General features: G+C 45.4%; 1 protein-coding gene and 1 long non-coding RNA gene across 5 annotated transcripts in view; both read left to right on the forward strand.

Annotated features, from left to right (window-relative positions):
* Positions 1 to 1872: 1872 nt before the first annotated feature.
* LOC125960756 (uncharacterized) lies at positions 1873 to 5704 on the forward strand. The gene is made up of 2 exons (XR_007470743.1): positions 1873 to 3519; positions 5402 to 5704. It is a non-coding gene; the product is annotated as an uncharacterized LOC125960756 (long non-coding RNA).
* Positions 5705 to 11619: 5915 nt separating this feature from the next.
* Positions 11620 to 26096, forward strand: part of TTL (tubulin tyrosine ligase) — a 37556-nt gene continuing 23079 nt past the window's right edge. Inside the window, exons 1-4 of one of the 4 annotated variants that reach the window (XM_049695703.1) lie at positions 12675 to 12814; positions 14189 to 14905; positions 16162 to 16240; positions 22750 to 22982. In XM_049695703.1, coding sequence (XP_049551660.1) covers positions 16179 to 16240; positions 22750 to 22982 — 295 coding nt within the window. In that variant the 5' untranslated portion in view covers positions 12675 to 12814; positions 14189 to 14905; positions 16162 to 16178. Of the gene's footprint in view, positions 12815 to 14188; positions 14906 to 16161; positions 16241 to 22749; positions 22983 to 26096 lie in introns of all 4 variants that reach the window. The other 3 variants (XM_033400007.2, XM_033400008.2, XM_004276758.4) reach the window with 3 other exon arrangements.

Consider the following 26096-nt stretch of genomic DNA (forward strand, 5'->3'; position numbering starts at 1 on the left):
TAGAGAAGAGCCCATGTGCAGCAACGAAGACCCAATGCAGCCAAAACAACAACAACCACCACTAAACAAACAGAAAAACAAAAACCATAAAATAAGTTATTCCAGATAAGAAAGAGTTTAACACATAAGAAAAAGGAAAACATGGTTATTCCTGCTTCTGAGTATGCCTAGAGATCAGCCAGCATCATCTTATGCCAAGAGCATGAGTTGTAAAAACCCTATGATCCATCTTGATTGACAATCTTGAGAGCATAGCCACCCATAGAGAACCAGCAAGGGGGAAAACATGGACATTTTTGCTTACCTTGATGGGAAGATGCTCTCCACTTTCCAAGCCAAAGAGCAGAATACTGGATTCACTCTAAATGTAAAATATCCAGTTTTTTAAAACCAGCAACAGTAATCTATTTACATCCATACTACTGTTCAAAACTGTGGCATCTCCCACCATCTGTTAGCTGACTCTGCTACTTACGTCACAGACAGTATTGCTAACAAGCAAACATCATAATTTATGCATGGAGCTATTCAAAGTCTGCTGCGCCTGCGGGATTGAATGTCCTGCTTATTCACAGGAATAGGAACCAGATTACAGTCCGAGAAAGAATCTAAATGTTTTAATCAATTCAGTCATAAAAATAAGACTCGACTATCGGTCTTCAAAAAGTTTTGTTGTGGGCAACTGAAAGGAAATTAGGCATCTGAAAGCCAGACGATGAATCACTAAGCAGTTTAATTAACTTGGCTTCTTTCTAGTTTCCTCATGTGTAGATTTTCACAAGAATCTGGTTTGTGAGTGAATATTCAGGCTGCTGTTTGCGGGAACAATAAAAGAAATGGGGTCTTAAACTGGAGGGAAAATAGAATTAAACATGTATTTAAGGTTTGTACTGTGTCCCGGGTGTTTCCTATACGTCATCTCACTTACTTCCTAGAACAACTTAATTAGGTAAGTATTATGAACTTCTCTTTACAAGTGAGGAAACCAAAGGCTGGGACAGGTGAATGGTGCCAAACCTTTGAAAATTATTTCCTATTCAAATTATCACTCATTCCTAGATTTACAATAAGTTCCTAAAGACTATATGACGTTTGAGTTGTGCCTGATCAGGAAAACAGAAAGCACTTTAGGTACTTAAACCAGAAGGAATCTGATTCAAAGAATTAAATACAAAAGTTGGGAAGGATAATGATTTCAGGCAGGACTTCTGACTGTGGTTGAGTGAGGAGATTGTCAAACGCTCTTCCCTAAAAACAACTATAAAGATGGACAAAATTGCCCCCAAACAATCATTTCAGCGCTCTGGAAACTGACCATAGGCATTCAACAATCTGAGAAGTGTTTATGCTTTAGCAAATGCTGGACTTGGTGGAAATCTGTGGCGTTCTAGTCTGTGTCTGATCCTGTCTATCCCTTCAGTGTGGAGTACTGTCAGGGAGGAAGGACCGTGAGAACCAGCAACTTTGCTCTTGCCATCAAAGGGGGGTCACTCCATTTGGAGCAGTGGATGATGCCCACACTCAGGGTCCTTGTCAGTGAAAGTGATTTCCCAGAGGAAGGAGAGCTGGGGAGGGCCAAGCCCTGGTCTGGGAAGATCCCACATGCCGCGGAGCAACTAGGCCCGTGAGCCACAACTACTGAGCCTGCGCATCTGGAGCCTGTGCTCCACAAGAGAGGCCGCGATAGTGAGAGGCCCGCACACCGCGATGAAGAGGGGCCCCCGCTTGCCACAACTAGAGAAAGCCCTCGCACAGAAATGAAGACCCAACACAGCCCTAAATAAATAAATAAATTAAGAAAAAAACCGAGTAAATCCTATTTTTTAAAAAAAGGAGAAAATAAAAAACAAATAGAAAAATGACAAATATATAACAAACAATATCAATAATTATATTAAATCTGAATTATCTAAACACCCTAATCAAAAGGCAGAAATTGAAAGACTGCATAAAAAAGCAAAGTCCAATCCTGTCTACAAGAGACACAACGCTGATTCAAAAACACAAATAAATGGAAAGTACAATTTTGGGAGAAGATAGTCTTTGCAAATAGTAACCCAAAGAGAGCTAGAGAGCTGTATGGGGTTGAACAGCATTCCCCCCAAATTTCATGTCTACTCAGAATCTGAATATGACCTCATTTGGGAATAGAGTCTTTGAAGATGTAATCAAGATAAGACAAGGTCATACTGAATTAAGATGAGCTCTAATCCAATGATTGATGTACTGATAAGAAAATAGAAATTTGGACACAAACACGCAGAGAGAACGCCATGTGATGATGGAGACAGAGATCTGAGTGATGCGTCTACAGGCCAAGGAACATCAAATATTACCGGCAATTAGCAAATACCAGGAACAGGCAGGGAAACATCCTTCCCTTGAGAATCCTAGAGCCTTGAAAGAAAACATGACCCTGACAACACCTTGATTTCAGAGTTCTAGCCTCCAGAACTGTGACAGAATCAATTTCTGTTGTTTTAAGCTCCCCAGTTTAGATATCATCAGAGACAAAATGGGACATTTCATAATGATAAAAAGGGTCCATCTGTCAGAAAGATGTAACACTTAAAATGTAAATGCACTTACAATAGAACTCCAAGATACATGAAGCTAGAGAATTCCCTGGTGGCCCAGTGGTCAGCACTAGGTGCTTCCACTGCTGGGACCCGGGTTCAATCCCTGGTCAGTGAAAAAATACATGAAGCTAAAACTGACAGGTTTAAAAGGAGAAATATACAACTCAACATATACAGTTGTAGATTTCAAGACCCCATTTTAAATATTTAATAGAACAACTAGTCATAAAATGAGCAAAACATGATCAGTACTATCAACAAATGCACCCTAACTAGTATATATAGAATACACCACCCAATGACTGGAGAATACACATTCTTTTCAAGAACACATGGAACATTTACAGGAAAAACGACATGCTATGCCATAAAAGTATAAAAGTCTCAATAAATAAAAAGGATTGAAATCATGCAAAGTACGATCTCTGAAGGTATTGTTGTCCCTTACATCTGTCACCCCAACCCAGAATTGCAGCTGCGGAGACTGTGGGAATTTGTGCTCCTCCAGTTAAAATTCCTCTCTCTGAATCCAGTACAATCCAAGCTTCCCCAGGAACAGAAGCTCTGCGAGGGCAGGGACTTTGTCTTGTGTCCTCCATGCCTCCAGCGATGTCTAGAACAAGGATTTGTTAAATATCGAATGAGCAGTTCATGCCTTGAGAAGAAGGCATTTCCTGTGTTCCAGAGTCTCTGTTTCAACCACACACCCATGCTGCTAGAAATACCAACACATCAGTCATCGTAATCTTAGCATTAATAAGTTCATTCAAATGGAAAATACTTTTGTCCTAGTTTTGAGAAATATTTGGATGGACATAAAGATGAGAAAGTCAAGGTGCCTTCCTCCGAGGACTTCACAACCTAGTCCGTCGATTTTGGTGTCCTTCGGCTGCACGAATGAGCTGGGTGAGAACAGCAGAGTGCGACACTGGCGGAGCAGGTTGGTTCAGTCAATGTTGAAGCTATTAATCAGCAGACACCTCTTGACATAAAATGCAATGCAGAAAACCCAGTCCCGGTATTACCAACCATTGACACACTTCGTAGCTTCCTCCAGTCCTTCTGTCCCATAGTCATAATCGTGGGTACATCCTGGCCTCTACTGGTCCCATTTCCATGGCTCTGTATCCTTTCCACGGTTGGACGTAGGTCTCTTCTTCGTCTGTGTTCATGGGCTGCATACCCAGCCCATTCTCGGAGTCTGGCAGGAATCTGATGGGGAGGGAGCTGTCCTGTCCAGAGCTCACCTCACTGCCTTAAAAAGGCAGCACCAGGACATGCAGGGGGGCCCTGGCTGGTGTAGGGTGTGGGCTGAGCATCTGGGCTGGAGAGAGTGTTAAAAGATGTGTGAAGTTGAATATCACCATCTTAACTCTGTGTCTGGAGACTGCTCATCTTGAAGACTTGGAAATGGAGGTTTCATGCTCACCAGCAAGGATATCCTCGCCCTACAGACTGTTTTCCTTCTGACGGAAACGTTATATTACACGTACACGCAACATCCGAACTTGGTAACTTCCCAGTTATGAAGAGTTGATTATATGCCAGGCATGCCTTAGGCGTTTCACATGTCACTTAGTCCTCACCAATGTCACATTATTATTCCATTTTTCAAAGATACAATTTGAGGGACTTCCCTGGCGGTCCAGTGGCTAAGACTCCACGCTCCCAGTGCAGGGGGCCTGGGTTCGATCCCTGGTCAGGGAACTAGATCTCGCATGCGGCAACTAAAAAGATTCCGCATGCAGCAACTAAGACCCGGAGCAGCCAAATAAATGTATGAATGAATGAATGAATGATACAATTTGAGGCCCAGAGAGGTTGAGTAACTTGTCGCAAGTCACACAGAGAGTCAGTGGCTGAGGTGGGATGTTAGCCTAGGCCTGGTGGCCCCAGAGCCTGATTTGTCTTCTCTCTGTCACACAGCCTGAGCAAAGTCACAATCCCAGACACAGTCACCTTCTGAAGAAAGTGACTCCAAGCTCTGTCATCCTAATAAAAACCTCAGGCCTCATGATTTCTAAATGACACCCAGCCTGAAGCTCAGGCCCTCGTTCTGGAACTCCAAGTCCCTCTCTACGGCTGGAGTTTAAGTAGCCTGGAATGTTCTCCAGCGCTTCTTAGGGCATTTGAAGTGGTAGGAGAACAAGGGAAGGGACCAGTTGTGTGAGCTGAGGATACTGTCTCCAGAGGGACTGAGCCCCTTCCTGGCTCATGTGAGACCTTTGGGAGAGCGGGATGTGGGATGTCTATGGAGGGGCGAGGAGCTCCCCCATCCTTCCTCCTGGTGCCGTATTCATGGGTACCCACGTTCCACATACCACGGATGACCTGGGCATGTCTCATCCCTGAAACTCTAAGGAACTTGACTGCAAGAGGTATATACCAGGAACTGCATATAGAACCACCCTTCAAGGGCCTTTCTCTGCCGCAAGGTTCAAGCTGTTGTTACAAAGGCCCCTGTGAGGTAATAGAAAATTCATACAGTTGACCCTTGAACAAAGTGGCAGTTAAGGCCACTGGCTCCTACGCCCTCAAAAATCCAAGCATGACTTTACAGTCGCCCCTCCCTATTCACGGTTCCAATCCATGGATTCAACGAACCATGGATGGTATCATGCTGTATTTATTGGGAAAAAAAAATCCATGTATAAGTGGACCTGGGCAGGTAAAACCCATGTTATTCAAAGGTCAAATATAGCAACCCAAATCTCTCATTTATCACTGATATTTATTGAAACTCTTTAAAATCACATTATCTAAAGAATGCCCCATTTAGGCAGCTGTTCCACGAAGTTATTGGTCTCTATGCTTGTCTATAGACTGGGCAATCCCTTCGCAGTTGGGGCGGGATTAGAAGCGGATTCAACAACGGACGCATATTTCAGGTATGGTTCGAGTACTTTTTTTATACTTTTAACTATAGGTTCTGACTGTGCTTCCCTTTTACAATTGTTTTTTAGATGCATATGTTTGTATGTGTACACATGAATGTGCATAATAATTATTATTATGGATATTTCGGACATCATACAGTACAGAAATTTTTGAAGCAGATGTTCACTTTGTAATATCAAAGGCACGAAAGAACTTAACACAGAAAAATAAAACAGATAATTTATGCAGTCTTTTTGTTAAACATTTTGGTGCTTGGGGGGAAAAAGTAAAAAAGGTCAAATATATATTGGTCTCTGCTCCTGGCTCCTGGCACAGAGTTCCTAAAACACTTGTAATTTCCTAAGTGATAAGAGCCCTGGGATCATCTTGAGTTCTACTGAGGTGACTCTGGGTGAGCTTCTCCATGGCTCCTGGATAGGGGCTGGTTGTCAGGAAGACCAAATCATGATTATTAGGAGCTTGGAAGTTTCAGTGCCACCCTCCATCCTTCAGAGAGGAGACAGGGGCTGGAAATTGAGTTAATAATTCAGCATGCCCACGTGAGGAAGCCCCCATAAAATGCCAATAGTACAAGGTTCAGAGGGCTTCCAGGTGGGTGAACACATCCACATACTAGGAGGGTGACTCATCTCAACTCCACGGGGACAGAGGTGCCTGCACTCGGGACCCTCCCAGACCTCATTCTGTATATCTCCTCATCTGACTGTTCATCTCTGCCCTTTATTATACCCTTTAGTAAACTGATAAACATGTCTCTCTGAGTTCTGTGAGCCGCCTTAGCAAATGAATCAAACCCAAGGAAGAAGTTCATTGGATCCTCTGACCTACAGCCCACTGGTCAGAAGCACAGATGACAACCTGGGCTTGAGGCTGGCGCTGGAAGTGTGTGCTGTGGTGGTGGAGGCAGTCTTGTGGACCTGAGCGCTTAACCTGTGGGATCTGACGCTACCATGGGGTAGTGTCAGGACTGGGTGGACCTGTTGGTGGTCACAGAGAATCGCTTGGGGTGTGGAAAACCTCCACATACTTGGTGACCACAAATGTCGGAAGTGAAGTGTTTGGTGTGAGTGTGGAGTAGTATGAGACATGCAGGAGAAGGAAACACCGGAGGGAAAAACTGGTGTTTCTGACTCAGGCCACATCTACTTTTGTGGAAGCGTGGGCAGCCCTGGGATGGATGAAGCGGACAGGGAGAGACTGGGGAGAAACCTTACATAGAAAAGATCTATGTGAGGGCTTCCCTGGTGGCACAGTGGTTGAGAGTCCTCCTGCCGGTGCAGGGGACACAGGTTCGTGCCCCAGCCCGGGAAGATCCCACATGCCACGGAGCGGCTGGGCCCGTGAGCCATGGCCGCTGAGCCTGCGCGTCTGGAGCCTGTGCTCCGCAACAAGAGAGGCCACAATAGTGAGAGGCCTGAGTACCGCAAAAAAAAAAAAAAAAAAAAAAGACTTATGTGGTCCATGAACGTTTGTACAGTATGCTATGCAGGAAGAGTTTGCTGCAATCAATCTGTCAAAGAAAGGCAGAAGGAGCTTTTGCAAGTAAACTCTTCCGGTACGTGAAAGCATTTCATTTTATTGTTTAACATCCTAATTGGGAGAAAAAAAAATCTCCCATCACGTGTTCACAATTAGATTTTTTTTTTCTTTCTTTCTTCAAAGAATATTAAGGGAAGTTCCCTGGTGGTCCAGAGGTTAGCACTTGGCACTTTCACTGCCCTGGCCTGGGTTCCATCCCTGGTCGGGGAAGTAAGATCCCGAAAGTCATGTGGTGTGGCCAAAAAAAAAAAAAAAAACAAGAATTATCCAGTGAGTGTAACATCTCGTGCATAGCATCTTGAGAACCGCGATTCCGGTTCTCTGGGGGCAGAAGAGTGTGACGGGCCTTCCTAAAGGAGGGGGTCAAGGGCTCCACTGAAGGGTACGGCAGTTCTACCTGCAAAGTGCTTAAGAGCTACCGAGACCTCAGGCTAAAAAATAGTAAGTCTTATTTTACTCAGCACGATTGTGACATACAAAACTCTGGCTCATTAAATGTTTTGATTAATAGGGACTTTATGATCCATGTGGTATATGGTCCATCCGTTTAGGGAGGGTTAATACACACTCAACAATGAAACAGACTTTCATTTGACCTTGATGATGATCAGGGCACTTCAAAGACTTTGGATGAAGGAGTGTGGGTAACACGGCAGGGAAGATCCAATGGGAAGACTTAATGAAAGGCTATGAATTTGAAACTGAGGATGCTGGCTTCAATGAGCCACTGCAGTTTTTGATGGGTGGATAGACGTGATGAACGCTGTGTTTTTGAAAGATTAACCTGATAATGATGTTCAGGGAAGAGGGGAGGTAGAGGGGCGAAAGCAAGAAGAGCAGCCAGAGGCAGGTGTAGTAACCGAAGCGTGGAATGATTGCGGTGGTGTCAGAGACAGACAGTTTTGAGTTGTTTGGTGTCCAAGTAGGAGACACAAAGAGCAGAGAGAGGGGAAAGGGTAGTTGAGGATTTTGCAGCTTGTATCTTAGGAGCGTCAACCTAAGGTCTATGTAAGAAAAGTCCTTCTTTAGAGGCTCCAAGTCTGGCCCTATTCTAGCCACGTCCCTCCCTATGAGTGAGACATTTGTGAGGTCAAGGGGATATGGGCACCCCAAGACTATAACCTTCCCCCTTTCTAGACTATTCTGGGTACCTGAGAACCTGATGCTTCACTGTCCAAATAGCCCAGCTCATGGCCTGGGCCTATACAGGCTTCTTCCCTGGGTCCATTCTCTGAAGGGTCAATGGCATGGCTGGTGTGTGCGCCTCTAGGCCTGAGTGGTGGCCAAAAGGCAGCTGTTTGTGGGAGGTGTTGGGTGAGTGGACGGAGCTTGAATTTCCCGGCTACGGAGTCCCCGCGCGTGATGCACAACCAACCCCTCACAGTGTAGGACGGAGTCAAGGGGGCGGGCCATGGACAGGGGCCAGGGTCATCCCTTCCAGTATTACCAGGGTCTGGCATGGAACTCCTGTGAGTCTGAAAAGTATTAAAATCCTGACCTTCCAGGTCATTCTCGTAAATGTATATTTGTAAGGTAGGAAGATAGGCATATTGTTTAGCAGCTTACCGGCTTGTTTATAACTTCAAAGTATTTAGACATATGGCTTCCCTTTGTACTCTTGCCCTACAACTATTAGGTGTATGTGGGCCTGTTTTTAGCCAAATATATTCCTTTTTTAGTTTCTCAGGGTGACTTTTCTTCCAATTTTCTCTTTTCTGAGGGCTTACCTCTTGGGTTGTCCCTTAGACTATCCAGAACAATTCTTTTGTTAATTGGCTTACCAGTTTCTTGTTTGTTTGGCCGTGCCACGTGCGTGGCTTGTGGGATCTTAGTTCCCCAACCAGGGACTGAACCTGCACCCTTGGCAGTGAAAAACGTGAAGTCCTAACCACTGGACTGCCAGGGAATTCCCCTCAGTTTTTTAAATTATTGATTTGTAATTCCTTGTATATCTCAGCTATGAGGCCTTTGTCAGATACATATGTGTGTACACACGCGCACACACACATCAGACATATTCTACTCTCTTGTTTTCCTTTTTATTCTCTTGATGATGTCTTTTGATGAATAAAAGTTCATAATTTTAAGGTTGCCAGTTTATCAGGTTTTTCCTTTATTCATAGAGATTTTTGTGTCTGCTTTGAGAAATCTTTATCTAGCGGAAGATCATAAACATTTTTCTTCTTTCTCTTTTCCTCAAGCAGGTTTATTGCTTCACTTTTCACATTTAGATGCATTATATCACAATGAATCTGCAACTAGTATTTTTCTTTTTGCAACTGATTTTTGTGTGTGGTAGAGGTCAAGATTAATTTTGTTTTCCAAGTGCATATCCATTGACCCAGCTCCATTTATTGCAAAGTCCATCCTTTCTCCTATTGATGTGCAATGTTGCCTTTGTTATAAACAAAGTGACTATATATGCATAGGTTCTTTCCATTGGTCTATTTGTTTCTCCTTGTACCAAAATCATAGTTTCATAATTACTATAGCTTTGTACTTAAATATTATAATTTTACAGTTCTTGATATCTGGTAGTATTAAGTCCTCCAACTTTCTTGGTCAAGATTGTCTTTGCTATTCTTGGTCCTTTGCATTACCGTGTAAATTTTAGAATTGCCTTGTCAATTCTCAAAAACTGTTCCGTTTTCTATTTCCTTGGCTTCTTCCCTTCCACTTACTTTGGATTTGATTTGATATTCTTTTCATAGATGAAACAGATGACAATAGAGATGAAAGCTTAGATAATTGATTCTCAGTCTTTCTTCTTTTTCTAACATAAGTTCTGTAGAATGTAAATTTCCATTTAAGCATAGCTTCAGTCTGCGTTCTACCAGTTTTGATACACCACATCTTTATTACCATTCAGTTAAAAAATTTTTTTTCATACTGTTGCGATTTCTTCGTTGACTCATGGGCTACTGAAGGGTTTTACTTGATGTCCAAGCAGCTTGATTCCACTGCAGTCAGAGAAAGCGCTCAAAATTATATCAGTCCTTTGAAATTTGTCGAGGCTTACCTTATAACGCAGCATATAACGAGTTTTGGTAAATGTCTTACAACGTTTTGTCCCACTATTGTTATTGACTGTGTATCCTGCCTCCAAGAGAAGAAGGAGAAGGCAAGTGCAAATTCTAAGGTCCAGACTAGGAAGAAATGCACAGTACTTCATTTACATGTAGTAAATGAAGATATTTATATATCCACATGGCCAGGCCTAATGCAAAGGAGGATGGGAAGCTGAATTCTCAGACAGGGTGTTCCCTCTGTAAGATAGCAAGAGTGCTGCACGCTGTCCCACACCATCTTCCAGCTAAGCAACTCCAGTTGGGGAAAAAAAGAGAGTCTTTCTCCATAGCTCAGGTAGAAAAATCCCGGAGAGAATCAGATTCGCCAAATTTGGATCACTCTCCTATGTTTCTCCAATCACAATGGCAAACGGGGTGGAGTAGTCCTGTTGGGCCAAGATATTCATTTTCCTGTGTCCAGAATGGTCAGTGTCAATCCCAACAGAATCACATAAAATGGACTCCAAGGGGAAAGATGGATTCTATTCTTAAGAAAAGGGGTGCTGTACAAGAACTAAAACAAACAAAAAAGATGTTCACTGCAAAGTGTAGGTGAGAAAAAGGAGAGAAGTACTACTGGATTTGGAAATTCAGAGGTCGCTGATGTTCCTAATGACATCCGTGGCTGCGGAGTGGCAGAGAGAGAAGCCAGCTTGCCGGGGTGAGTGGGTGATGCAGGAGGATTGAGTGAGTGAAGAGGACGGGGGTGGGGGGCACGATGAAAGTGGGTGTCACTTCCGGGATGACTGGCTGTGAAGAGAAGCAGCTACAATGTCTGGGCCTGAGTTCCCCAAAAAGGGGGCCCTGGTACAGGGATTTGAGAGCAAGTAGTTTATTTGGGAAGTGATCCCAAGAGACGTGGTATAGTAAACCAGGAAAAGGAAGGACTCCAACAAGAGAAGGTGCGTGAATGAGCGGGTTACAAGCTGTGGACAACGGGAACGCTTCTGCAGATGACCTCGAAGTAGGGTGTAGGATATATGCCTCCCTGCCGGTTCGTTCACTGGAGGGGTGAGGAAGCTGGAGAACTATCTACCAACTTTTTTTTTTTTTTTTTTTTTTTTTTTTTTGCGGTATGCGGGCCTCTCACCGTTGTGGCCTCTCCCGTGGCGGAGCACAGGCTCAGTGGCCATGGCTCACGGGCCCAGCCGCTCCGCGGCCTGTGGGATCTTCCCAGACCGGGGCACGAACCCGTGTCCCCTGCATCGGCAGGAGGATTCTCAACCACTGCGCCACCAGGGAAACCCTCTACCAACTCTTATTCCTCCTGGATGTCTGAGTGCTGGGGGCGGGGTTGGGGGGGGTGGGAAATGTAACCAACCCGGCACTCCTGAGTCTGCCGCATTCCTCCTCTGAGCGAGCTTCCCTCCAGCGGTTGCCGAGCTGGAGGCTTGGGCGTAGAATAAGCGAGTACTCGCCGCTGGGAACGTGGGCAAAATGGGAGAGAGGAGAGCGCCTTTACGATATGCTAATTAGACACCATGAGCACAGGGAGAGCAGGACGGGGAGACGTCCCAGGATGCTCTTTCTCTAAAGAGTAAAAGATATGAGGCGTGTGGCTGATGCGGCTATCTCATGCGGAAGTGTAGGAAGTTTACGGGAAATCTGATAGAGTCCTTTCTCTGTCCCTCAAATGGACCAAAAATCGTTTCCTAAAAGGAAGTCAGAGTGAGATCAGGGCCGAAGGGGCTTTCAAGAACCCCGCCACGCACACACTCGAAAGGGGAAATCGTTCCGGAGAAGAGAAAGCGAATGACCCAACGCCGGTAAACCGCAGGGCGGAGTCCAGGGCTCCCCAGAGCTTGTGTGCAAGCGCCCGGCGGAATCTGAAGTCACCCCCTGGCTGTGTGCCACGCAGGAGGTCTCAGCAGGTGAAAGGAGCATTCGACCCAAAGGGAAACCAACAGCCACCGGAACGCGTCTGGTTCTCCGCCGTCTTTAAGCAGGAAAGCCAAAGAAGCGCATCTTGGACACAGGATGGGGCCGCAGAACTTTTTGGTTTTATCCATAAAACGTCCCTTTGAAATAGTGGGTGGGAAGCTACCGGAGCAAGCCCCCTAGAAAGGGATCTTCCGCTGGCACCGCCGCCCCCCTCCGCCCCCAGCAGTGACCCTGGGCTCGGGAGGATTGCCCCACCCTCCGGTCCCTCTGGGGACCGGCTCCCGAGGCTGCAGCTTAAGCCGCGCGCCCCTCCTCCAGCCCCCGCATCCTCCGCCGCCGGCAGCCGGCTCAGGGAGGGTGCGGGGCGCGCCCCGGGCGGACAGACTCCCCCCCCGCCCGCCGCCGGGCTGGCCGCGCGGAATCACGGGCCGGAGGCGGGGCTGCGCCGGCGGTGGGCGCGGCGTCCGGGCTGCGCTCGCCGCTCGGGCCGACGCGCGTGCACCCGGGCGCGGGCCGCCAGGGGAACCCTAGCTGCGCGGGGGCCGGGCGCGGCGGCGCGGCCGGAGCGTGCGGGCGGGGTCGGCGGGGCCAGATCCCGGCTGGCGCCCGGGCGGTTCCTACGCTGAGCCGCCGCCTGGCCGGCTGGTTCCTGCGGCGGCTGCCGGGGCGGCCCGGTCGCGCGGCCCTTCGCCATGTACACCTTCGTGGTGCGCGACGAGAACAGCAGCGTCTACGCCGAGGTCTCCCGGCTGCTGCTCGCCACCGGCCACTGGAAGAGGCTGCGGCGGGACAACCCCAGGTTCAACCTGATGCTGGGAGAAAGGAACCGGCTGCCCTTTGGGAGACTGGGTGAGCTTCCCCGTTTCGCGCCCTCCCGCTCCTCCCGGTAGAACGAGCGCTTTTGTCTTAAGGTCAGAAACCTTCCACTCTGTCGTTCCTCGGGCGGATAAAAAAATGCATCCCTAAAGGGCTAAGGCCGTCGTTTTTCATGCCTTCTCGGGTCCCAAATCGAATTCGGGGCGGGAGTGTCGGTGCGGGCCCCCGGGACGGCGGCTGCCTCCTGACAATGACCCGGCCCTGCAGCCCCGGGGGCGTCGGCCTCGGGAGCGGGGAGCCAATGCCGCGCGTTCCCCGGATTCCCCGGTCCTGACGCCCCCAAATCGGGCAGGTCGGCTGGGCAGATCGCCGGGCGGGGCGAGGCTCCGCGGAGCGGCGGCTGACCATCTTGCAAATTTCCTCCACGGGGGATTCCGCCCTGTCTGTGTTGGCTCGGGAGGGGAGCTTGTGTGTGTTGAAAACCCTGAGGATTCAGCTCCCCGAAGGCTCAGATAAAGCGGCAGGGGATTTGGAAAAGACCTCTGGATTGCGAAAACGGGAGCTTCAGCAGTGAGCCCAGCCCGGGGAAGGGCGGAAGGGTGTCTGATTTTAGACCTTCCCTTAGTTTCACCAAAGAACACATTTTCACACTTGCGCATTGAATGCAGATTTTACGTGACCCAGGTTTCTCTGCCCTACTGTCTCCGAGGGAGTTCCCTTCATTGACACGGTTGAAGCTGGCGCCCCCATGCCTACATCTTCCCCTGTAGGAAGAGGCAGGGGGAAGGAGAGGACCAACGGCTCCTTTTTAGATGACGTAATCCAGAAGTTGTGCAGATCATTGCCATTTACATCCCACTGACCTGCACATAGTCTCACGGCCTCTCCTCCCTGCATAGTCATCCGGAATTGCAGCCTCACTCAGGGTCGCCGTGTGCCCTGCCAAAATTCCCCTGGGGTGGGCACCCCATCGTACTGCCAAAGATAGAAGGGGAGAAAATAATGAGGAAAAGTCATCTCTGCCTTGGAGGGCATCCCAGAGAGAACAGTTGTATGTCCAGGAGAGGAGACAGTTTTTAGAAATAGGTGTGGTCAGCGGGTTGGAGAGGTTGAATAGGCAAAGACTGAAAATAGCCATTTGGAACTGACTAGCCCTTGGTGAGCTGACAGAGCACAGTTGGGTGGGAGCCTGTAGAATTGTAATGATTTGAGGAATGAAGGGGGTTTCAGCCTAGTCTTCCTGATATTTTTTCTTTGAAATGAGACCATGGACAACTTTTTATTGTTATACAAATTTATGATGTGTGTTGGGGACTCCATGGAAGGGCTGATTCCAACCCCCAGAAACCTTCGAATACAGAGAATGGGCCTGGAGATTGATTCCCTTTTGTTAAACTGTCTCCCCAGGAAGCCCTCAGCGAGAAGAATATCTTCCCTGAAAGAAGAAAACCTGCTTACAGTTGAGAACGTTTATTTCCTCCTTGCTCTGTCTGCTCCCCTGCCTGCCTGACTTTCCTCTTTGGACTGGTCAGTGCCCAGCTGAAAGAGCTTAGGTGGAATCCTAAAATTAAAAACTGACAAAAACGGCTCTTTGCAGGGGTGATCAGCGTTGCTGTGGGGCTCAGGACTAGGGTGTAGGATTAGGGTTAGGAGCAGAGTCCTAGAAGGTCCGAATCCTAAGCAGGTACCATGAAGTCAGCAACTGCTCAGGGAACATTTGCTTTTTATGGGAAAGAAAACAGCATCCGATTGGGAGTTTGGGATTAGCAGATGCAAACTATTACATATGTATAACCGGATCACTTTGCTGTATACCAGAAACTAACACAACAGTGTAACTCAACTATAGTCCAATATAAAATTTAAAAAAAGAAAAATTCTAAAAAGAATGTCAGCCAAACCCCCCCATACTTCAATAAAATAAACATTTTTTAAAAGGTTAGCATTTTAAAAAACAAAGAAGAAGAAAAAAGAAAAACAAAACAAAAAAACCAGCATCCCACAACCAGTTGGTTATAATATGCCTTCATTGTTAAGGATATTTACCTTTCACACAGTTCGAAACCCAAGGAGATGGCCCAGCGGATAAAGGCCAAGGAATGCTGCTGCCTTGGTGATGTGAAGGTGGGTAGTTCAGGTGTGAACCAGTCCATCTGTCCAGGGAGATGGTGAGAGCTAGTTAGCGCCTGAAACTTTTTATTTGATTGTATGCTGTTCTCAGATGAATTATTCTTACCTCTGGCATCTTCAGTTCAAGCTCCCATTGTTGGGTTCTACTTTGTGTTGCTGAAAACTGCATTTTGTTAAGATGTTAAACATAAATTGAGGCTTTTATAGAGATTATCATACTCAGTGAAGTAAGTCAGACAGAGAAGGATAAATATATGATATCACTTATATGTTGAATCTAAAAAATAGTACAAATTAATTTATTTACAAAACAGAAACAGACACACACATAGAAAACAAACTTATGGTTGCCAAAGGGGAAGGGGGGGAGGGATAAATTAGGAGTATGAGACTAACAGATGCACACTACTACATAAAAAATAAACAAAAAGGATTTACTGGATAGCACAGGGAACTATATTCAATATCTTGTGATAACCTATAATGGAAAAGAATCTGAAATATATATATGTATAACTGAATCACTTTGCTGTACATCTGAAACTAACACAGTATTGTAAGTCAACTATACTATAATAAATTGTTTTTTAATTGAGGCTTTTGTTTTTATTTGTATCCTTTTGCCCTAATTTTAAAGAGGAGGGGGCATGCGGTACAATCTATGTAAAACGGGTTTCCCTGTGAGAGGACGCACAGAACATCCTCAGGGCTTCTGAATTTACAGACACGGCCTCTTGGAGCATCTAGTGGCCCTCCTAGAAGCTTGCACAGGGAGACATGCTTGAGAACAGCAGGATCGTAGTTCTCCTACCTTCCTTGATGACTGTAGAAAGCAAGGGTAGCAACATCAAAAGCCTAACTGTTTAAGTCCTTACTGTACAGAAATGACTAACTCCATATGTGTTAAGCCATGTGTGCAGTGCAGTGGGGATCCAGGAGAGGCGAAATAGAAAATACTTTCCCACCCAAAGAAGAAAAAACAGAGGCAGCAGTGGTCTTTGGCAGACCTACGATGGCGGCATCATAATAGCCACTCTGGGGAGGGTGAGAATTGCCAGTGAGACGCTGAGCAAAGGGGCGTAGAGGGGCCGGGCAACTGAATCGCTCCCTTTCCAACACCCAGTCCTGAAAGGGGAGAAAGACAAGCTAAGCGTGACCCTGCTCTCCCTCCTGCGCGCTGGTGCTGACATTGTCATTTCCCACTTGAGAAATTGTCTGTTCCCCTTCTGAGCCTCTTCTTCCCTTCACAGGTCACGAGCCTGGCCTGATGCAGTTGGTGAATTACTACAGGGGAGCTGACAAACTGTGTCGCAAAGCTTCTTTAGTGAAGTAAGTGTTCTTTACGACCCGTGTTTTCCATTTTTCACCTGAACCTTTTGGGCTTTCATCCTGAAGCACTTAAGCAAAAGTGTGAGGTCGTCTTTAAAGGGAGAAGACACTTTTATTTAAAAAGCCAGCAAAGATCAGCTTTTAGTCCCAGTCCAGACTTGGCCGTACGTGCCTGTCTGTCCCTTAAGTTGAGGCTCCCTAGAAGCAGAGCCTGAGACAGGGCTTCTGGCGGAAGTGATTTATAAGGGGAGGGCTTGCAGGAGAAACGCGCTGAGAACCAAGGGCAGGGCATCTGGGGAAGACGCGAAGCGAGGAGGTGGTTTCAGCTGAAGTCTCGCCTCTGCCTGACTCCATGGAGCTTGAACAGCAGTGAACAGCCCCTCCATGTTCTCTACTCTGACGTCGCCCAGCCACCGGCTTTGGGCGGGACACAGCTTCCCCGGCGCTTCTAAGCACGGGCTGGTCCCCGGAGAAGAGGCGCGCCTAAGCCCCTGGCAGCCAAAGCTCGGCAGCCAGGGGTCCCTCAAAAGGGACACCTGGGCAGAATATACCGGTGTCTACCGCGCCACCCACCTCTGAGCAGTGGGCTTACAGCCAGGTGCCGAAAGAACCGTGTCCATAAGGTGGAAGGAAGCAGGCTTATACAGTGATGAGATCTCGGATCAGCAGCTTGGGTTTTAATTTCAGCTCTTAGCAGCTTGGGCAAATGTTCTGATCCCTCTAAGCCTCGGTGCATCCCTCCTAAAGAGGTTGTGATGGACGTAAAGCGTGTAGCACGGTGACACAGTGAGCGTTTGACGCTATGCCTTAGTTTCCTTTTCTGTGAAACGAGGATGATAATAGCAGCTACCTCAGGGTTGTTGTGAGGATTAGTTGAGTTACTTTACATAAAGGCCCGGAATAATGCGCGTGTCAGAGTTCACACTGTATAAATGAAAGGTGGGTGTGGCCCCCCAAATCAGGTCTCCAGCATTCCCTCCACAGTGGCTTGTGAACATGTGTGTGTAGCCAAGTGAATCATTTAGGTAAGAAGACACTAGAAGACTTGACCCAAAGCAAAGGCTCTTTTCCCCAGTCGCACAGCTTTCCGGGCTCTCTAGCTGTTTACTAGTTTGAGTGCTGGTAGGAATATTTCCACCTTTTTGTTCGGACTCACTGCCCCCACTAACTTATGTATCCACTTCTTCCTGTGACGGATTTTCATGATTTACCAGCTATTCTGAAGGAGAACGAGGCTTTCTGAAGTCTTACATATTTACACATTTAGAGTGCAAACAGTTGTTTCAGCAGAACTAGAAGTAGCACACGATTATTTATCCAGATTGTCCATTTAGAAATTTTTTTTTTTAATTTTATTTATTTTTGGCTGTGTTGGGTCTTCGTTTCTGTGCGACGGCTTTCTCTAGTTGCGGCAAGTGGGGGCCACTCTTCATCGCGGTGCGCGGGCCTCTCACTATCGCGGCCTCTCTTGTTGCGGAGCTCCAGGCGCGCAGGCTCAGTAGTTGTGGCTCACGGGCCTAGTTGCTCCGCGGCATGTGGGATCTTCCCAGACCAGGGCTCGAACCCATGTCCCCTGCATTGGCAGGCAGGTTCTCAACCACTGCGCCACCGGAGAAGCCCCATTTAGAAATTTTTATAAAATGCTTACTCATTCTTTATTCTATGATGATTTTTTTTCCCTAAAGATAGAGGTTGAATTCTGTTTTTGAAGTAGAAAGCAGAGGGTGCTGTAAAAAGTAATGTTCTCTATATTTGCATACTTGGCAGCTATAATAGGGTGAAGAGAGTACAGAGCTGGAGTCGTGAGCAGGTCTGAATAGGTATCCGGACCTCTGTGACCTTGGACGGTACCACTCAGAATCTGTGGGGAGGGAGGTGATCACACCTGCCCTTTGCTGTTCTGCAGCACGCGGCGTGGTCTGTCATGACACCTTATAAATGACGACATGACTTATGCAGACTAGGGGTTGTCATCATTCTCATAAGCTTCCTTCGTTCTCTCAGGTGTCCTGCAAGGGACTGTAGTAATTCCAGGAGGGAATGATTACCTTTGTCATTTTGTCTCTCTCCCATAGTTTGTATGGCTCAAAAGAGCTCCAGAAAGTTAAAAAAATGTCATCTCGGGTGGCAGTCAGAGAAGACAGCCAGGTTGCCCGTGGCCGTAGCAGTTAGTGTTGAGCCAGGACGGTTCTCATCTGTACAAATGGGCCCCGTGGGCAGTGTGCCTGGGCATCCCTCGAGGCTTCCCAGGGCCTTGATGGGGTTCCATGCTGGACCCTGTACAGTCTGTCATGCCTGTCACTTCCAGGAGCTTTAGAAATTCATCAGGGCCCCATGGCCATAGTCTCAGAGCGCTCAAGGGCTGTCCTCCTGGCCCTGATTGGAGCTTTCTTTTCCTCTTGTGAGCGTTTCTCACATCTCGTGTGCGATGCGACTAAACCTCCATTTGTGGCTGCTTCCCAAATGGGCCTTTTTTGGAAAGGGAACAAACGCTAGAGATTTCCGGTAGAAACCGGACTGGGTTCTGTACAGGAAATGAGGGCTTCAGATGAAGGACATTCTACAGACCAGCGCTGGCCAACAGAAATAGAATGCTGGCCACATGTGTCATTTTAAATTGCTTAGTAGCCCCATTAAATTGAGTGCAAAGAAACCGGTACAATTTATTTTAATAATATATTTTATTTAACCAAATAAATCCAAAATGTCATGTAATTAATATTAAAAACAACTAATGGGATATATTCTTTTTTTTTTCTGGTGTGTATATTTTACATTTATAGCACAACTAAGCTCAGATATTAAATTTTCATTGGAAGTCCTATGTTTAGATTTCATAAAAATGTGTGGTTGAAAAGGTAGATTTACATACGCAAGTCATTCTGACATACGTAAAAGTTTTTCAATAACTGTATTAAATACCCAAATATAATTTTCCTTTAATAGTCACATGTACATTGACAAAGCAGGTTCATAACATGAGAAGAATTGATTTGACTTTGAAGCAAAAGCATATCATTTTTAAAACTATGTCCAAGTTAAGTAAATTCACCAACTCATGTGTCAACTCAGTATTATTAATATTGAATTCAGAGGAGGTATTGAATACATTGAAAAGAAACTCTAAATTTATCATTATCAACAAAGTGTTCTTCAAATTTTTCTTTAGTTTTTGCAGCCAGTTTGCATAATGTTGTCTGTTACAAGGAAAATCTTATGCATACTGAGTCATAAAACTGTAAAATCATTATTATTGACTTATATTATGAAGTTGGAACACAAATTCTCACACCTGTTGGTCTACATCACAAGTAAGATCTTTTTTTCCAACTTCCTTGGAGCTTGAAATTTAGCTTGTTCATATGCAGCGTGGTTATAGGTGAAAAAATGTAAACCACACTGCATTTTTTATCTTTGATTATTGAATGAGGTAATAGTTGCATGAAAAGAACGATTTGACAAGCATTCCTCTTATTTTAAGAAAATGTGAACTGGAGTTTACAGTACGGGGAAACCTTGTAAAACTCTTCCATCTCTCAGTCAGTGAGCATTGGCAAAGAACACAGAATCATTAAATTCATCATCTTGTGTTTCTTTCATGGTTCTATACCTGCGAACCATTGTAGCATTTGCAAGCATATACTGAACCATTTCAACAACTGTATCCATACTGAGTGCAAATGTTTTCAGTATGTATCATGCGGGCTTCCCTGGTGGCGCAGTGGTTGAGAGTTCGCCTGCCGATGCAGGGGACACGGGTTCGTGCCCCGGTCTGGGAAGATCCCACATGCTGCGGAGCAGCTAGGCCCGTGAGCCATGGCTGCTGAGCCTGCGCGTCCGGAGCCTGAGCTCCGCAACGGGAGAGAGGCCACAACAGTGAGAGGCCCGCGTACCGCAAAAAAAAAAAAAAAAAAAAAAAGTATCATGCAATGAAGCAGATGTTTCCAATACGTATGGTACAACAAAATAAAGCAATAAAGCAAACGTCAGTCTATTAAAATCCCAGTAAATCCAGATTTTAACCCAACCTAGCTGAAGTAATGTCTGTCATGATAGAAGCTGACTTTTCACATGTAGATGAAATTCTTCTTGGACAAATGTAAAAGATTAGGAAATATCCTCACCACGAGTTTACATTTTAGGCTGCAATTTGACAATAATTTTTTCCCTATATTTGGAAATCTTTTGAGGCAAAACATACAAAGTATTAATTGGGCAGCATCTCATGTCACTCAACTCATCTAAAGCTAAGGAAAAAATTTCAAAATTTTCCGGTTTTGAATCAATCTTTAATATTGTTAGAAATGCTTTGTACTCTATGGGCAATTATTGATGGCTTAACTAAAGATTGTTCACTTTTTATAAAATATCTTTTTAGTCTTTTCCTCAAAATAATTTCTATTACCACATTTCCATCTAAAAGGATGTTCGTTTTGCGTGTGTATGTAAGAATCCAAGCCACTTTAGAGCTGACCAAAGTTACAAGCTCACATCCTAAGAAAAATATGTTGAAAGTTTTTTTGTTGAGTTTTTAATTCTGATTTCAGCCGCTAATTCCATTGCTTCTCTTTAGACTATTGAGAGGAAAACACCTATCAAATTCATTATGTATTTGGTGAAAATGTCTCCTTACACAACAAACTTCATTTTTCCTGCCACAGCACATCGTAATTGCCGTTTGTTAGGAAATTTGCGACATGTCTTCTTCTAGTGCTTATTTTTTTCTTTATTGTCTGGTCATAGTTCTAGCTTCTGCATCCCCACTCAATTCCGTGTCAGTAGAATGCCTTTGTTTTAAACTTAAAAGTTTGTCCATACTCATTTTTTTAACTAGAAGACTAATTACACGTTATTTACCAATCATGATTTACCTAGCAATCTCTGTAACTTGGCTGTGTGCATAATAAACACATTATAATGTTTCATCAGTGCCTGGAAAAAAATTCACATGAGCTGAATCCATCTGTTGTCCCCCAGTAGAACAGTGATGCATTTATGTCTAATTCCAGAAGTAGCACACGCGCCTGACATGCACGCCACCCTCTAACAACAACATCTGAGGTCACATGGTAGTTAAAGTGAAAACATCATCTACCGAAACAGTAATGTTACAGTGCTTCAGCTTTTAAATGAAAACTAAACAAAACGGAAAATTCAGTTTCCGAGTTGCATTGGTCACTTTTCAAGTGCTCGGAAGCACTTGGAAACTCCACGTGGCTAGTGGCTGCCGTATTGGACAATGCAGATAGAGCTGAATGGTCAGTGAGTTAGAAATGTATTGATTTTTTTGTTCCTTTGAGTTCTTTAAGTTAAATTCCATTGCCTCTAACGTAAAAATAGCTTTATTTAAAAATCTCAGTTTAAAGTTTCTTTTCATTATTTCTGCCATTGGCTCAGAGGCTGGGTTTTGCTGATGAATCATACCCCAGGCTTTAACAGTTCTGTTCTAGATAGAAGAGGGAGTGCAGCTCAGGGGAGGCCTGTGAATGTCTTTGGGCAGGTTTCTCCCTCCTCTGATTCCTGGGGAGCAAGGGTAGGTTTTTTTCTTTCTATTTTCTTTCTTTTTTTCTTTTCTTTTTTGGCTGCACCTCGCGGTTTGAGGGATCTTAGTTCCCCAACCAGGGATTGAACCTGGGCCCTCGGCAGTGAGAGCCCGGAGTCCTAACCACTGGGCCACCAGGGAAGTCCCAAGGATAGGTTTAGAATTAGGACATGGGAGTGATTCAGGGCTTATATCCTGCTTGTTTCTTACTACCTTTGTGATCTTGGGAAATTCACTTCTCTGTGACCCAGTGCCTCATCTGTGAAACGTGATGCTAGCGCCTCCCCCCAGGGGTCTGATTGGAGAGGAGATACAGTGTGAAGCCTTTGTGTTTATTAAGTGCCTGCCCAGGGCCTTTCTTTATATTCCATTATATTATGGGGGTTTTTTTTGAGGGGGGCAGGAGGTGTGTTTAGTTATGACCACTGGAGTCCCAGGTTCCATTAGAAAGATTCTTCCTTTATTCTGTCACTGAAGCCAGGCTGAGCTAAAGGCAAGAAATGAAGAACGAAAATGTCTTTAGATAATTCCGATTCCTGAGTGTTAGCCTTTTCTCTCCAGAGTTGGGCCAAGGTGGTATTTTTTGCTAGTAATCCAAATGGTTTCCTCAGTTCTCCACTTTGATTTTTTCGGGTGGGTCTAGCTCAGTTACAGCATGTTCGGTGAAAAGATGTTGGTTCAGGATTACTTCAAGCTAAGTTTCCTTAGAGATGCATTTTAAAAGGAGCTGAAGTTCTGGACTTTAAGCCCCTTTTGAATTCACCGGAGCATGCCTATAAGGTCGCGGGTAACAGCTGTGAGCTGCCCCGTGGTGCCTTGGAGGTCTGCCCCGTGAGTGGGATAAAAAGGAGACCTAGCCCTGGTCGTGCCCGGCTTCCTTCAAGAGCTCTGGGGCAAAGCACTGGCTGTTCTGAATAGAGGGACGGAGGGTACTCAGAAGGGAGACTGACCCTCTGTCATCTGCCAGGCTCGTCAAGACCAGCCCAGAACTGGCTGAGTCCTGCGCATGGTTCCCCGAGTCCTATGTGATTTATCCAACTAACCTCAAGACCCCAGTTGCTCCGGCTCAGAACGGAATCCACCCGCCAATCCAGAGCTCAAGGACAGATGAGAGAGAATTTTTCCTGGCTTCTTATAATAGAAAGAAAGAAGATGGAGAGGGCAACGTTTGGATTGCAAAGTCATCAGCCGGAGCCAAAGGTGAGTCGGCACTGTTGCCCCTTCTCCCTTCCCTGTAGGTTCCCATTGTGTTTTGTTAGATTCAAACGATGTCTTTAGATGTGTGGCTATTCTAATCTGAATCCTCGGGGGTGGAGACCTCGTTTCATTACATAGTTTAAAATATCTGCATGCTGGTGACTTAGAAACGTGTATCTCCAAATCAACTAAAATAGAATAAAATAAAATTTTTTTTAAAAAGTGAAATAAAGTAAAACAAAATAAAAAAATAGAAGTATCTCGAAAATAGAATAAACTCAAGCTGAGGTCTTTCCCTTTAAGCTCCACATCCAACAGCAGGCATTTGCAGCATAACATGTCTGATATAGAACTCTTTATTTCCTTCCCAACTTCACCCGCCCCAGCCTACTCCTCTTTCCGTCTTCCCATGGAGTATGTGATTCCACTTCTCACCCAGCCTCTCAATCCCCAAACCCAGGAGTCCTCTTTGGCTTTACAATCTATACCTAATGCATCAGTAGGTCTTGCTAACTGCACCTTCAAAATAAAGTCTGCAATGGACTTTTTCTTGCCATTCCCACTGCTCTCACTTAAACCAAAGCTCCTTTTCTCTCTATTCTGGGTAACTGCGGCACCTGCTCACAGCAGCTCTCCTGCTCTTGGACAGAGTGATGTTTCAAAAACAGAAACGTGATCATGTTACTCCCCGCTCAAGACTTACCAGCTGGCTTCCCAAGGCAACTAGAATAAACTCGAGTCCTGCTGGAAGTCTCTGTCACTTGATATTTGCCTGTGTCTCTGATCTCATCTCTTATTCTTGGCCTTGCTCCCTGTACTGTAGCCATAACACCTGCCTAGCATCCCTGAAATACTCTAAATTCATCTCTGTACCTGGAATGAGCTTTCATGGACTATTTTTCATTTCTCAGCTCAGATGTTGCCTTGTCAGAGAGGCTTTTCTTTTCTTTTCTTTTTTTTTTTTAGAGAGGCTTTTCTGATCTAAAATAACCTCTGTGCCCATTGCTTTCTATCCTTTCTCCTGCTTTATTTTCCATCCTTGCACTAACCTCTTCCCAGCACTCTATTACATATTAGTTTATCTGTTCATCTCCCCCATAATCCTGCACACTCCATATAAACACAGACATTCTGTCTTGTTCATCTCTGTACCCTCCCCATAGGCACTTAATAGAGGTATGTTGAGTGAATGCAGGGAAGGCATAAGGTATGTCATACTAACTCAGGCTTAAAATGTAGGCAGCTGCCAATGTAATGATCACATAGACACGGTCCATCTCTGCAACTACCATCATATGCTCTCTTAAAACCCACTCCATTTTGAACTTACTTCTTCTTTCATTGCCTTGGAAGACCATCTGGCCATTGGTACTCATTTCTGTCCCCGGTCCAGTGGATCTCACCTTCTTTTCCACCAACCGTGAGACAGGAGGGCATCACCTGGAATCTCCTGAAAGTGGGAGAGTTGGACTCTTGCCACAAGCCAGGTACCTCACCTACTTCTCCCTCCCCTCCTGGGACTTCTTCTCCAGGAGAGTCCCCTAGCTTTGTTCTAATAGTAAGTGGGGGAATTGAAGGAGGAAATAGTCATCCACAGTATTCCAGATTCCTCCGTTGGATCGGGGCTGGAATCAGGATGGCCATTATGAGACTATCGTGTGTCCTTGTGTCATGGACTTGACTGGTGCCGGAACCATGAGTGAGGCAGGGCCCTGGGTAGAAGGATCTGTCAAGTCGTGGCAGTGATCCCACCTAGGTGGTCCCTGGACCCTCACCAACACAAGATATAGCGTGATTCTCAGCAGCAGAGGGAGGTCATAAAGAGAGAATAAAATGCCAAACAAGACGTTTTGCTTTGGGAGTTGAGGAGATAAGTGGTGTGGATTTGTTTTGTTTAGGCTGAATGAATGACTTTTATTCTTGTTAAGCAAATACTTAGTGCCTACTACATGCTGGGTGTAGCTGGCTTAACTTCACCCTATATCCAGATCAAGCCACTGTTCACCACCTCCACCCCCGTCTTGGATCTGAGTCACCTTCACGTGTCACCTGGAGCATTGCTCCCTGTTCTGTTCTTGGCCATTCTGCAGAGTCTACACAAAATACAGCAGACAGAGATCCTGTTAGAGCACAATCAGACCGTGTCACATCTGTCCTCAGCACTGTCTCTGGGGCCAGGACAGCACCTGGCATGCTGCAAAGGTTCAATATATGTATTGAGCGAACGAGTGAATGGATGGATGAATGAATAAGAGAAGTAATGAATGTTTGGAGGGCGATGAAGAGATAAATGAGACGGACATGGTTCTCTTGCCCTCAGGGACCCATAGTCTAGTCAGAAAGAAGGCTAACGATGCATTTATTTCCAGATTAGCTAAATGCTGAGATGGAAACAAAGAACCCGAAAAACCACTGTGACTGCGACCTTGAAGCTCCTAGAAGAACCCCAGCTTCATAACTTAGTGAGGACATAAACAGATATCCTCCAGGTGTAGTTAGTGAGGATAGAAACGAACGGTATAAGAAACAGTTAAGAAACACGTGGAAACATGCTACGCTGGTGTACAAAACTTACAAAATAAATGTCGATTTTACGTATCATTTTACATCTACAAAGTAAGAAAACAAAACCCTTCAGTGGTTGTGTTGCTGAGTTTGTTGTGAACTGCTCCCTCCCGGTGGTGATACACAGCCCTTTGAAGCAGCAATAGGATCACACAGAGCAAGGGTCAGAAAGAGTTCCTTTGCTTTCGGCTCACTCATCTCATTCCTGAAAATTTACTCCAGGGAGATAGTTAAAAAGTAACAAGGGTGATCTACAGCAAAGACCTTTACCATTGTGTTACCTGTAATAGCAAAACTGTATTTAGGAACAGCCCCATTGTCCAGCAGTCGGTAAACGTGTCATTTTTTACATCCACACAATGGGATATTTCTTTGGCCACTAACATTGGGAAGTGAATGCAGATACAGTGAAAATATTGACTGTATGAAGTGAAAAAAGAATATGAGGTGAGTTTGCTGTGATTGAACCTATCTTTGCCATATTACATAAAGGAAGGTAATATGAAAAAATGAAAAGAATTATGTTAGGAAATAAGATGATGGGTAGTTTCA

Source organism: Orcinus orca, chromosome 13 (assembly GCF_937001465.1).
Source record: "Orcinus orca chromosome 13, mOrcOrc1.1, whole genome shotgun sequence".
In the NCBI taxonomy this organism is placed as follows: Eukaryota; Metazoa; Chordata; class Mammalia; order Artiodactyla; family Delphinidae; genus Orcinus; species Orcinus orca.